Source organism: Monodelphis domestica, chromosome 1, assembly GCF_027887165.1.
Source record: "Monodelphis domestica isolate mMonDom1 chromosome 1, mMonDom1.pri, whole genome shotgun sequence".
Classification (NCBI taxonomy): domain Eukaryota; kingdom Metazoa; phylum Chordata; class Mammalia; order Didelphimorphia; family Didelphidae; genus Monodelphis; species Monodelphis domestica.
In genome coordinates, this window is record NC_077227.1 from 267,164,324 (window position 1) to 267,177,444 (window position 13,121).

Consider the following 13,121-nt stretch of genomic DNA (forward strand, 5'->3'; position numbering starts at 1 on the left):
CAGAGGTTTGTGGACACTGAGGACTGGATTGGGCCAAGAACATGCATGCAGCAAATTGAACTTTCCACTGCCCAAAGAGAGGCTGTGCAGCAGGGCAAGCAGAAGTCTCTCTAGACCCAAATTGGGGTACCTCCCTGGGACAGGTGCCATCTAGCAGCTGATAGACTGAGGAGGAGAAACCTTGACACTTCCTCACTTCAGTTCTAAGGCTGCTACCAGCTGCCTCTTAACATTACAGCCCAAATCCAGAATTTCCAGGTCAAAGAAAAAATACTGTAAGCAGTCATATCACCCTCTGCTTCACTCTTAAATTTCATTCTCCTTACCACAGCTTCCAGTCCTTTCATCCCTCTCTCTGTCTCCACTACTACACTAGCCTTAATTTCTTTCTCTCAGTCTTGACCCTATATAGTTAACCAATTCATCCAGGCACTATCTTCCACTCTTCCCTCCTTTGTTCTCTTTTGTGCTCTACCAATCCTCAGTTTTGGGTAATTCCACTGCATGCTTTCTGTTCCTACTCCTGAACTTCCAGGCACTGCTAGAAGTAGTTCCATAACTCCTTTCAATACATCATTATAAATTCATATTTCCAAATTTCAGTTGGATCCTCAGTGAATGAAAAAGCATTTTTTTATGCCCTTACATTGTGCATAGCACTTTGCCATGTGTAGGGGATCCTGATAGAACAGAAACAGTCCTTGTTTTGAAAGAATTAAAAGGGGAGCAGCTAGGTGGCTCAAGTCAGGCCGGATTGGGAGGGCCTTGGACCTTGGGCAATTCACTTAACTCCTGTTGCCTAACCCTTACCACTCTTCTCCCTTAGAGCCAATACATAGTATAGATTCCAAGATGGGAGGGAGGTGGAGTGGGGAGAGGGGGGAGAGAGAGATAAAGGGATCTCAACACTGAGAGGTTTAGTTGTAAATCAGATGGAAAGGTTTAGGAAAGGAAAGGTTAGCAAAAGCAAATAATAAAATGTCACTTTCATCAATAAAACCAAATTATTTTCTCTTGATGAACCATTTGATAATGCCAAGGCTTTTGGTGGCGAGAACTTTCTTTTCCATATTTCAATAGCTGTGGAGATAGCTATTGCAGCACCTTCAGTAATATAGGAAGTTGTGCTGGAGTTAGGGTGGGTGGCCCAACCCTAATTTCTGTTCTGTCATTGCTATAGTAATACTTTTATTTTTCCCTGACTTACTATCATGTTCTCTGAAGCAGTTTTTCCAAGCTTTTCAAGCTCCCTTCCCCCTTCTCTCAGCAGATAACCTCGATTTCTAACTTTACATAGGAAAATCAAAGCTATCTCTTGACCTTTTCTTCATCTTTCCTATCTTAAAATCTTTCTAAAACTTTGTTTCTTAACAAACTTTCTTTTGATTCAGTCTTAGAAGAAGAGATTCTTTCCCTCTTAGAGCCAATCCTTCTGGTCATTGGTGTCCTTGATCATATCCCTTTCTGGCTCATCTTGGGACTTGACTTCCTTAAACAGACATACTTTCTCTTTTATTTTTAGTCTATCTTGGTCTCCTTGCTAGTTGCATTCAGGTCTTTCCCATCCTTAAAAAATATATATATCTCTTTAATACTATCAGCCTTTCAGATTCATCCTATCTCTTCCTCTTTATTGCCAAAATCGTAAAAAACTCAAATCCCTGCAACTGCATATTGACTTATTAATATTATCTGGGTTTTGTTGTTAAACATTTCCAGTTACATTTTAATCTGGTTGTGGCCTGAGTTTGATACCTTTAATCTAAACTGCTTTTATTTCATCATTACCTATTCCCTTTTCAACAATTTTTCTAGGTTCTGATCCTGCTGCTCAATTGAAACCCCTTAAAGGTCGCTTTATCATTCCCATAATCTTTTCTTAGTTCTCATTTTCCTAGAACTTTTTGCAGCTTTTCACACAGTTAATTACTCTTTTTCTGAATACTCCATCATCTCTTGGCTTCTGGGACAATGGTCTATCTTGTTCTTCCTACTTCACCATTACTTAAGTCACCTTGCTAATCTGGATCCTGTTCTCAACCCTTAACTCTTCCAAGACTCTGTACTGATCTCTTCTCTTTCATCTACTCCTTCCAGTCCAATTTTTTCTATGCAGACTCTCAAATACACAAATTCAACATTTCTCCTTAACTTCATCTAATTTGGCATGTTTGGTTGTTAGACAGTCCCACCTGCATAATGTCATCACTTGAAACTCAATCTGTTAAAAATGAAATTCATCACCTTTCTTTGGAAGCAAAGAGTAGTGCCCTATATGTTCATTCTTATTCTCCCTCTCCCCACTCTTTCTCCCTTTCTTAATTTCTTTTTTAACTAGGCTCCATTTCAGTGTTAATAGCAGTCAGGTTCACTCCCCTTTATTAAAGGTTTCCCTTATCCTAATTCTTTTTTAATTTATTTTTATTTTATTATTATTTTTTTAAACTCTTACCTTCCGTCGTGGAGTCAATACTGTGTATTGGCTCCAAGGCAGAAGAGTGGTAAGGGCTAGGCTTGCCCAGGGTCACACAGCCCGTAAGTGTCTGACGTCAGATTCAGTTCACTGAACCACCCAGCTGCCTGCAGAATAATGTTTTTAAATGCATAAAATATAATGCAAGGGATTACAAAGGAAACAAATAATATTGAAATATTGTTATTAAAATATTTTTGAATTTAAAAAGTTTTCCATGGTTACATGACTCGGTTGTCTCCCTCCTCTCTTCCCTCCCCCCTCCCAGAGTTGACAAGCAGTTCCACTGGGATATACATGTATTATCACTCAAAACCCATTTCCTTATTAATTTTTGTAATAGCATAATCTTTTAAAACCAAAACCCCAAATCATATACCTTTAGAAGCAAGTGATAAATCCTATGTTTTCCTCTGTATTTCTATTCCAACAGTTCTTTTTATAGATGTGGATAGCATTCTTTTCATACATCCCTCAAAATTGTCCTGGATTATTGTATTGATCATTGTAGCAGGGTCTATTACTTTTGGTTCAGTTAGCATGTATAATTTCCTTCTGGATCTATTTATTCCACTTGCATCAGTTCATGTAGATCTTTCTAGTTCTTAAAGCCCTCATCTGGCTCATTATTTCTTATAGCACAATAGTATTCCATCACCATCATATACTACAATTTATTCAGCCATTCTGCAATCAATGGACATTCCCTCATTTTCCAATTTTTTGCCACCTCAAAAAGTATAGCTATAAATATTTTAGTACTAACATAAAAAAAATCTTTTTGGGATACAAACCTAGTAGTGGTATTGCTGGATCAAAGGGCATGCATTCTTTTAAATCACTTTGGGCATAATTACAAATTGCCTTCCAGAATGGTTGGATCAATTCACAACTCCACCAGCAATGCATTAGTGTCCCAAATGTGCCATTTCCCCTCCAACATGTATTATTCTCCTTTACTGTGATATTGACCACTCTTGCTAGATTTAAGGTGGTACCTCAGTTGTTTAAAATATTTTTTAAAAAGTTCATAGACCTCAGATTAGTAGCTCCTGCTGTAAAGACCATTGGAAGGTATTAGTGCTTATTGATTAAGGCAATGACATGGTTAGATTGGATACTTAAAGGTATCAGTTGAATATCTGTGGGGAATGGGTTGGAGTGGGGAGAGATTGGATATGGAGGAACCAACCTTAATTTGGACATGGACCACTCTGGGACTTGAAATACATTGAGGGGTCCTTGTAAATATGGGTCTGGGGAATCAAAGGCTATGGAATGTCTTGGCAGTAAAGGAGGACTTGATTAATTTTTTTACCATAAACTTATTTTTATGTAATTAATTTACACTGGTTTTCCATGGTTACATGATTCATCTTCTTTCCCTCTCCTCCCCTCTTTCCCCTCCTGTACTGATGAGCAATTCCACTGTGTTTTACAATTATCATTCCCTGCCTATAACCAATGAGCAATTCCACTGGGTTTTATACATATCATTGTTCAAGAACTATTTCCATATTATTAATATTTGCAATAGAATGATCATTTAAACTCAACATCCCCAATCATACCCCTAGCAGTAGCAATTAGAGAAGAAAAAGAAATTGAAGGAATTAAGGTAGGCATTGAGGAGACTAAATTCTCACTCTTTGCAGATGATATTGATAATCTACTTAAAGAATCCTAGAGAATCAACTAAAAAGCTAGTGGAAATAATCAACAACTTTAGCAAAGTTGCAGGATATAAAACAAACCCACATAAATCATCAGCATTTCTATATATTTCCAACACATCTCAGCAGCAAGAGTTAGAGAAATTCCATTTAAAATGACTATACAATATATACAATATAAAATACTTAAGAATCTATCTGCCAAGACAAACATTATTGTGCTCAAAGGAATAATGAACTGGAGGAATTCCATGTGAACTGGAATGACCTCCAGGAATTGATGCAGTGAAAGAAGCAGAATTAGGTGAACAATATACACAGAGACTGATACACTGTGATACAATCGAATGTAATGGACTTCTCTACTAGCAGCAATGCAGTGATCTAGGACAATTCTGAGGGACTTATGAGAAAGAATGCTATCTACAGTCAGAGGAAGAACTGTGGGAATAGAAACACAAAAGAAAAAGAACTGCTCAATCACAAGGGTCATGGGGATCTGTTTGGGGATATAGACTCTAAATGATCACCCTAGTGGAAATATTAATGGTATAGAAATGGGTCTTGATCATTGACATATTTAAAGCCCAGAGGACTTGTGCAATCGTTTATGGGAGTGGGTTTGGAGGAGGGCAGGGAAAGAACATGAATCTTGTAACCATGGAAAAATATTCTAAATTAATTAAATAAAATTTTCAGATAAAGTAAAATGAAAACAACTGCACTAAAAAATAAGATAAAATCACCCTAGATAGTATAAAATATCTAGGAATCTATTTGCCAAGACATACATAGGAATTATATGAACACAACTAAAAAACACTTTCCACACAATTAAAACTAGATCTAAAGAACTGGAAAAACATTAATTGCTCATGGGTAGGATGAACTAACATAATAAAAATGACAATCCTACCCAAATTAATTTACTTATTCAGTGCCATACTTATCAAACTACCAAAATCCTTTTTATTGTATTAGAAAAAATTATAACAAAGTTCATTTTGAAGAACAAAAGAGCAAGACTATCAAGGGAACTAATAAAACAAATGTGACCGATGTGAGCCTAGCAGTACCAGATCTTAAAACTGGAGTATAAAGCAGTGATCATCAAAACAATATGGTACTGGCTAAGAGACAGAAGGGAGGACCCATGGAATAGACTTGAAGTAAATGACTTTAGCAAGGTAGTGTACGATAAACCCCAAATCCCAGCTTTTGTGACAAAAACTCACTATTTTACAAATTGGAAAATTGGAAAACAGTATGGGAAAGATTAGGTTTAGATTAATATCTCACACCCTATATCAAGATAAATTCAGCATGGGTAAATGACTTACATATAAAGAAGGTAATGATAAGTAAATTAGGTGAACATAGAATAGTATACCTGTCAGACCTAGGGGAAAGGAAAAAATTTAAGACCAAGCAAGAGATAGAGAATATTACAAAATGTAAAATGAATACTTTTGATTATATTAAATTTAAAAAGTTTTGTGCAAACAAAACCAATGCTACCAAAATTAGAAGGGAAGCTACAAATTGGGGAAAAAAATCTTTTAACAAAAACCCCTGACAAAAGTCCAATTTCTTAAATCTATAAGGAGGTAAATCAGTTGTACAAAAAATCAAGCCATTCCCCAATTGATAAATGGGCAAGGGACATGAATAGGCAATTTTCAGATAAAGAAATTAAAGCTATCAATCAGCACATTAAAAAATGTTCTAAATATCTCATAATTAGAGAAATGCAAATCAAAACAACTCTGAGGTACCACCACACATCTAGTGGATTGGCTAATATGACAGCAAAGGAAAGTAATAAATTTGGAGGGGATGTGGCCAAATTGCGACACTAATGCATTACTGGTGGAGTTGTGAATTAATCAAACCATTCTGAAAGGCAATCTATAATTATACCCAAAGGGCTTTAAAAGACTGCCTGCCACTTGATCCAGGCATACCACTTCTGGGTTTGTACCCCAAAAAGATAATAAGGAAAAATACTTGTACAAAAATGTTAATAGCTGCGCTCTTTGTGGTGGCAAAAAATTGGAAAATGAGGGGGTGTCCATCGATTAGGGAATGGCTGAACAAATTGTGGTATATGCTGGTGATGGAATACTATTGTGCTGAAAGGAATTTCATGTGAACTGGAAAGACCTCCAGGAATTGATGCAGAGCGAAAGGAATGGAACTAGGAGAATGTTGTACACAGAGACTGATACACTGTGGCACAACTGAACGTAATGGACTTCTCTACTAGTAGTAATGCAGTGATCCAGGACGTTTCTGAAGGACTTATGAGAATGAACACTATCCACATCCAGAAAAAGAACTGTGGGAGTAGAAATGCAGAAGAAAAACATATTATGTGGCTTGATTAATTTTAAGCAAAATAGAAGAGATAAATTATTTCCATATTTCCTTTGTTTCTGATGAAAATTTTTTGATACTTATATTATTTAATATTTAGTATTTTAGAGGTGAAAATGTTACCAACATTGCAAGTTTCTCAGGAACCATATTTACATTTTGTAGAATATCAGTATTCTAGAATATGCAGTTTAAAAAAAGCTTTGTGAATTTTTCCTGTTGTCATAAGACGTATAATCGGTGATTGGTTTTGTATTTTATAAAATATTTAGAAAGTATTATGACAATAATTGTAAAAGTAAATTGAGAACAACTGTATAGTTTGTTTTGCTGGGTCTATATTTGAAGTCTTTCCAGCTTATTACTTACCAGAACTTTCTCCCTAATGGTGTCACCTTAATAAATCTACACATGATGATGAAACATTACAATAGGACTTCATTGTTAAGTTTGTCAAATATGGTGTATATGTTTTCAGCAATGGAAAAAAAAGAAAATATTAAACATACTTTAAAATCTATTTTTTGATTTAAAAAATAAAGTAGTAGCATTATTTTATTAAAAGCCTTTATTTGAGCTTTGGGTTTTTCTTTCATCTTTGGTTAGGAACATTTATTCTACACATTTCAGATGATTTGGTAGAAAATTTTTACAAAAGAATTTTTTTCTAAATTCAGACTCTGCTATGGTGAATTAACTTCACCATGCTAAATCTGGAGTAGTGTTAGAACTTGAAGTTTCAGTGTTTTCTTTGAAATCCAACTCTTTTTTACTAATTAAAAAATTAAATTCTGATGATTGATATATTTATTTTGAAGGACTTGACATTTCAATCCACATATGTTTTAAAATTCTATCCAATCATTCTCTTGTGGAAAAAACAAATTTTCATATGTTTGATTTGAAAGGTCTTTTGCTTTCTATCATTTAATTAGCCTTTGGGATGTTTGTGTTAGGTATTTGTTTCATGACAGTTGCCTTGTAGGTGGAAAATATTCTAGTTGAATTCATTTTTAATAAATCAATAAACACTGATTTGTATTTAGTGATATAACACCTTTCAAGATCATTTTAATATGTTCTTTTTAAAGTTAAAAATATTTTCTCATGTATGATCATTTTGTATCTTAGATTCTTTGATTATTAGTATCTGAATTTTTGTTTTATTGTAATATGCATCTGTTTGGTGTACACATTTGCTAAAACTTATTACTCATTTAATGATCTAGATGCTTTATATTGATGCTTTACATGGAAGAGCATGAAAGACTAGATATTACAGTATATCCTTGACTCTAGTGACATTAAGTGCACTTTATTTTCACTTAACTATAGTTATTTGAGATATGCATATATAATTATGATGAGTATATTTCTATAATATATTTTATGTCTAACAAAGCACCAAACAGAAAAATTTGATATTTTCTATTAAGGTGATTTAAAATTTATTACTAGATAGCATATTTATTTTTAGAAGTCTAGTATGTATTAATTGAGAACATTTCAAAGAGCTAATGATGAGGTATGGATGTCATTACATGTATGTGGTCTGTATTTTGGATATTTTTGTTAAAGTGGAAGGAATGATATTTTAGAAGATATTTTTTTTTCTTCCAGTGTTGGTGCCACTCTGAAGTCTAAGTCATTTCCTTCTTATGAAGAGTTTGGAATGGCTGAAAAGACTACACAGCACATTGATGATATCTTTTGTGGTCTTGGCCAAAGGAAGAGAGAGGTGAATGACATTTCATGTGCAAACAGAAATTTGTTATTAAAAATTATTAGCAAAAGCAAATAATAAGAATGTTTATAAGATGAATTATGGGTCGCAATAGAAATTTTTACTGATTTTTTCTTAATTTTCATTCTTTTTGACCTCTGTATAATTTGACCTCTTGAATACCCATTCTTACTAAATACTCTCCTTGCTGGCTTTTCTTGGAAGTTGACTTCTCTCTCTTGATTCTTCTATTACCTATCTGACTGTTCCTTCTCAGTGCCCTTTGCCTGAGTCCCATTCTCTAACCTTGGATGATGTGGAAGACCCTTCCTTGGGCCTTCTTTTTTTGTTGTCTTCTGTCTCACTGTTGATATTGCCAGCTCCCACAAGTTCAGTAACATATATGGATATGATTCCTGTGACTGAATATTGAGTTGTGTATTCCCTCTTCTGAACTCTAGGTCCTTGTGCTTTTTTTGGACATCTTTACCTGGATTTCTTGTAGGTTTCTCAGACTCATAACAACTTGTTATCTTTTCCCATCCTTAATTATCCCTTTCAAATTTCTGTATTACTGTTTTTTAAGAAAATTTTTATTTTATTTTTTGTAATCTTTTGATATTTTATTCCCTGCAATTACATGTAAACAATTTTTTTAACATTTGCTTTAAATTTTTTTCCTTGAGGGCACAGCTTAGTGGATTGAGAGCCTGGCCTAAAGACTAGAGTCCTGGGTCCAAATCTGGCCACAGGTACTTCTTAGTTGTGTCACTCTGGGCATGTCACTTAGCCCTCATTGCTTAGCCCTTATTGCTCTTCTGCTTTGGGACCAATACCCAGTATTGATTCTAAGATAGAAAGTAAAGGTTTAAAAACTTTTCTTCTGTCTGGAATCCTCTTTGCTCCCTTCTTGCTGGTTGAATTTTACATGTACAATCATGTAAATAATTTTCCCATATTAATCCTTTTGTAGAGGGAAACTTGAACCAAAAAAATTAATAAAGAAAATGACAAAAGCTTGCTTTGGTCTGTAGTTTTTCTCTGGAGGCAGATAGCATTTTTTATCATGAGTCCTTTGGGATTATTTTGGATCATTGTATTGCTAAGAATAACTAAGTCATTCTCAGTTGTTTAACATATAGTATTGCTGTCACTGTATATAATTTTCTCTTGGTTCCTCTTCAGTCTGCATCAGTTCATGGAAATCTTTCTAGGTTTTTCTGAGTTTCTCCTGCTTTTTATTTCTTATAGCACAATAGTATTCCATGATTTACTTAGCCATTCCCCAATTGATGGATAGATATCCTTTCACTTTCCAATTCTTTTCCCCCATAAAAAGAGATCCTTTGAATATTTTTGAATATATATAGATCCTTTTCTATTTTTTAAAAATATCTTTGAGATACAAACCTATTAAAGGTAGATGCTGGGTCAAAGGGTGAGTATTGTTTTATAGCCCATTAGTTATAGATCCAAATTGCTTTCCAGAATGGATGAATCAATTTACAACTTCCCCAACAATGCATTAATGTCTCAATTTTCCCATGTCCTCTCCCAACATTTATCATTTTCCTCTTCTTTCATAATAGCCAATCTGATAGATGTAGAGTGGTACCTCAGAGTTATTTTAATTTGTATTTCTATAATAATGTCTATTCCGTTTTTTTTTAATTGTGAAAGGTAATTTTTTAACTCCCTTTGTCCATTTTAAGTTACTCAATCAAGAATTTAAAGTACTCCTACTTAACATTTAGGAAAAGCTTTTTTTTTTAGTTTTTAAAACATTATTTTATTTGGTCATTTTCATACATTATTCATTGGAAACAGATCATTTACTCCCCCCCCAAACCCCCACATTCCCCGCAACCCCTTCCCTAGCCGATGCGTGATTCGTCTGGGTATCACATGTGTCCTTGCTCTGAACCTATCTCCTTGTTGTTGGTATTTGCATTAGGGTGCTCATTTAGCGTCTTTCCTCGATCATGTCCCCTCAACCTTTGTAGTCAAGCAGTTGCTTTTTCTCGGTGTTTTTATTCCCTCAGTTTGTCCTCTGCTTGAGGATAGTTTTTTTTTTCTTTCTCCTAGATCGCTGCAGATTGTTCAGGGACATTGTAAAGCCATTACTGGAGAAGTCTATTACGTTCTTTTGTACCACAATGTGTCAGTCTCTGTGTACAATGTTCTCCTGGTTCTGCTCCTCTCACTCTGCATCACTTCCTGGAGGTTGTTCCATTCTCCATGAAATTCCTCCACTTTATTATTCCTTTGAGCACAATAGTATTCCATCACCAACATATACCACAATTTGTTCAGCCATTCCTCAATTGAAGGGCATCCCCTCATTTTCCAATTTTTGGCCACCACAAAGAGCACAGCTATGAATATTCTTGTACACGTCTTTTTCCTTATTATCTCTTTGGGGAACAAACCCAGCAGTGCTATGGCTGGATCAAAGGGCAGACAGTGTTTTAGCGCCCTTTGGACACACTTTCAAATTGCCCTTCAGAATGGTTGGATCAATTCACGATTCCACCAGCAATGAATTAATGTCCCTACTTTGCCACATCCCCTACAGCATTCATTACTTTCCTTTGCTGTCCTGTTGACCAATCTGCTAGGTGTGAGGTGATACCTCAGAGTTGTTTTGATTTGCATCTCTCTGATTATAAGAGATGTAGAACACTTTTTCATGTCCTTATTAATAGTTTTGTTTTCTTTGGCTGAAAACTGCCTGTTCATGTCCCTTGCCCATTTATCAATTGGAGAATGGCTTGATTTTTTTGTACAGTTGATTTAGCTCTTTGTAAATTTGAGTAATAAAACCTTTGTCAGAGGTTTTTATGAAGATTGTTTTCCAATTTGTTGCTTACCTTCTGATTTTAGTTACATTGGTTTTGTTTGTACAAAACCTTTTTAATTTGATGTAGTCAAAATTATTTATTTTGCATTTTGTGACTCTTTCTAAATCTTGCTTGGTTTTAAAATATTTCCCTTCCCAAAGGTCTGACATGTAAGCTATTCTGTGTTCACCTAATTTATTTATAGTTTCCTTCTTTATATTCAAGTCATTCACCCATTCTGAGTTTATCTTGGTGTAGGGTGTGAGGTGTTGATCCAAACCTAATCTCTCTCACACTGTCTTCCAATTTTCCCAGCAGTTTTTATCAAATAATGGATTTTTGTCCCAAAAGCTGGGGTTTTTGGGTTTGTCATAGACTGTCTTGCTGAGGTCATTTACCCCAAGTTTATTCCACTGATATTCCTTTCTGTCTCTTAGCCAATACCAAATTGTTTTGATGAGCGCTGCTTTGTAATATAGTTTGAGATCTGGGACTGCAAGGCCACCTTCCTTTGTATTTTTTTTTCATTATTTCACTGGATATCCTTGATCTTTTATTCTTCCAAATGAACTTTGTTATGGTTTTCTCTAATTCAGTAAAATAGTTTTTTGGTAGTTCAATGTGTATGCCACTAAATAGATAGATAAGTTTGGGTAGGATGGTCATTTTTATTATGTTAGCTCGTCCTACCCATGAGCAATCAATGTTTTTCCAATTGTTTAGATCTAGTTTTAATTGTGTCGAGAATGTTTTGTAGTTTTGTTTATATAGTTCCTGTGTTTGCCTTGGCAAATAGTTTCCTAAGTATTTTATATTGTCTCGGGTGATTTTAAATGGAATTTCTCTTTCTAATTCTTGCTGTTGAACTGGGTTGGAGATATATAGAAATGCTGATGACTTATGTGGGTTTATTTTGTATCCTGCAAAGTTGTTGATTATTTCGATTAGCTTTTTGGTTGATTCCCTAGAATTCTTTAAGTAAATCATCATATCATCTGCAAAGAGTGACAGTTTGGTCTCCTCATTGCCAATTTTAATACCTTCAATTTCTTTTTCTACTCTAATTGCTATTGCTAGTGTTTCTAGTACAATATTAAATAATAAAGGTGATAATGGGCATCCTTGTTTGACTCCTGATCTTACTGGGATGGCTTTGAGGTTTTCCCCATTGCAGATGATGTTTGCTGATGGTTTTAAGTAAATATTGTTTATTATTTTTAGGAAAGGCCCTTCTATTCCTATGCTTTCTAGTGTTTTCAATAGGAATGGTTGTTGTATTTTGTCAAAGGCTTTTTCTGCATCTATTGAGTCAATTATGTGGATGGTTTTCCTAATATTGAACCATCCTTGCATTCCTGATATGAATCCTACCTGATCGTAGTTGATAACCCTTGTGATGACTTGCTGGAGTCTTTTTGCTAGTATCCTATTTAAGATTTTTGCATCTATATTCATTAGGGAGATGGGCCTATAGTTTTCTTTCTCTGTTTTTAACCTGCCTGGCTTTGGGATCAGTACCATGTTTGTGTAGTAAAAAGAATTTGGTAGAACCCCTTCTTGGCTTATTCTGTCGAATAGTTTTTATAGTATTGGGGTTAGCTGTTCTTTGAATGTTTGATAGAATTCATTTGTGAATCCGTTTGGACCTGGGGATTTTTTCTTAGGTTGTTCTTTGATGGCTTGTTCAATTTCTTTTTCTGATATGGGGTTGTTGAAGTAATTTATTTCTTCTTCTTTTAGTCTAGGCAATTTATATTTTTGTAAGTATTCATCCATATCACTTAGATTGCCATATTTTTTGCCATATAATTGAGCATAGTAGTTTTTAATGATTGCCTTGATTTCCTCTTCATTAGAGGTAAGGTCTCCCTTTTCATCTTGGATACTGTCAATTTGTTTTTTTTCTTTCCTTTTTAAAATTAGAGTGACTAGTACTTTGTCTATTTTATTTGTTTTTTCAATGTACCAGCTCCTAGTCTTATTTATTAAATCAATAGTTCTTTGACTTTCAATTTTATTAATTTCTCCTTTGATTT

The 13,121-nt window shown here is 34.6% G+C and overlaps 1 protein-coding gene across 2 annotated transcripts in view; it reads left to right on the forward strand.

Moving 5' to 3' along the window:
- Window positions 1-13,121, forward strand: part of KIAA0586 (KIAA0586 ortholog) — a 157,409-nt gene that overhangs the window by 36,872 nt on the left and 107,416 nt on the right. For both annotated transcript variants that reach the window (XM_056810816.1, XM_056810815.1), the window contains exon 11: window positions 8,143-8,260. In XM_056810816.1, the coding sequence (XP_056666794.1) occupies window positions 8,143-8,260 (118 nt within the window). The remainder of the gene's footprint in view (window positions 1-8,142; window positions 8,261-13,121) is intronic.